Consider the following 1,391-nt stretch of genomic DNA (forward strand, 5'->3'; position numbering starts at 1 on the left):
ATGCTGCCAGGCGCTTTGCTTACAAGGAGGCCAACAAGAGCGCCATCGGCAACCACCACAGGTGCCTTCGTCGGGGCGGTGGGCCTCTAGGGTGGATTTTCAGTAGTGCTTGGATGACTGATCATATGAGCGGCACCCACCACACTTGCCGGTCGACCTCCTCTGATTGCCCTGCACTGCTCGCAGCTGCAGTTTTTGAGGCCGCACACACTGCCCTCCTGCTGCCGGCCACAGTGCCCTCCGCCCCTGCTGCATTCCCTCAGCTCCCCACAGCCCTGAGGCGCACTTGACCTGGCCGGCCGGCCTGCTCGCGCCCTAACACCGCCGCGGCGCCCTGCCACCCGCCCGCATCCGCAGGAAGGACCGGGCCTTCAGAAAGCAGGGCCTCTTGTGAGGTGGAGATCGTTTCCCGGGTGGCGCCCTGGTTGCCGTTGCAATTTGCCCTTATCGCCACTGCCACGCGCAGCTGCAGCCTGGGGTCATGCATCACCTGTAACCGACACGCAGGGACGCTTTCGTGGATGAGCGCAGCTGCTGCAGCAGCAGCACGCGCTGCTTCCCCGCGCATGCCGTAAAGGGCGCGTCCATGTTGCATCGTGGCGCGACTGCGTGTGCTAGCACGGCCAGAGACAGCTGCCCAGCCAGAGGCAGCCGCCCAGCACGCCTTCCTGTGTCGTGCTATATTCTCGGTCCGTCTGTCTGCTGCAACCGCGCTGGCCAGCAGTGAGGGATCAGCAGGGAATTGCTACAGAAATGATCTTTTACACGATGTACCATCAAGCTGCCCAAGAAACGGGCGTCTGGAACGCTGTGCATTACAGCCCCCATCAGCGCTCACGCCCCGCCCGGCCGTCGCCGCTGCCGACGCCTGCTGCGGCCGCCTCCGCTGCCTCGAGCGCCTCGCGCCAGCGCGCCCCCTCCACGGGATCCAGCGCCGCTAGCGAGTGCGCCAGCAGCCGCCGCTGCCACACGCTCGCCGGCCGCGACGCCCCGCCGCCGCCCGGCCGCGGCCGCCCAGCGGCCGCGGCCGCCGCGAGCGCCACGAAGCGGCGGGTCCACCAGGCAGGAGGCGCCCAGTCCCACGCGGCGAGCGCGCTGGACAGCTCCGCGAGCGACTGCGGGCCCAGCCCTGGCAGCAGCGCCGACACGCGGCCGGCCAGCCGCTCGACCCACTCGCGCGGCGGCTGCGCGCCCATGCGGGCGAGGCCGTACATGAGGGTGGCGATCTGGGGCCCTGTGAAGCCGCCGAGAAGCTGCTCGCTTCGGCAGCACAGCGAGGAGAGCAGCGAGTCCGGCAGCTCGGGCGCGGCCGGCGCAGCAGCCGGGTTTGCGGCGGCGTCGGGCGGGGGCGCGGCAGCGGCGCGCGGCGGGTCGGGCGCGAGCGTTGACCC

At 70.2% G+C, this 1,391-nt stretch overlaps 1 protein-coding gene across 1 annotated transcript in view; it reads right to left on the minus strand.

Moving 5' to 3' along the window:
• Window positions 1-827: 827 nt before the first annotated feature.
• MNEG_9166 (hypothetical protein) overlaps window positions 828-1,391 on the minus strand; it is a gene marked incomplete at both ends in the record, with an annotated part of 3,876 nt that continues 3,312 nt past the window's right edge. The window contains one exon of the mRNA XM_014042361.1: window positions 828-1,234. Coding sequence (XP_013897815.1) covers window positions 828-1,234 — 407 coding nt within the window. The remainder of the gene's footprint in view (window positions 1,235-1,391) is intronic.

The sequence above is a fragment of the Monoraphidium neglectum genome (genome assembly GCF_000611645.1).
Source record: "Monoraphidium neglectum strain SAG 48.87 unplaced genomic scaffold scaffold01842, whole genome shotgun sequence".
Classification (NCBI taxonomy): domain Eukaryota; kingdom Viridiplantae; phylum Chlorophyta; class Chlorophyceae; order Sphaeropleales; family Selenastraceae; genus Monoraphidium; species Monoraphidium neglectum.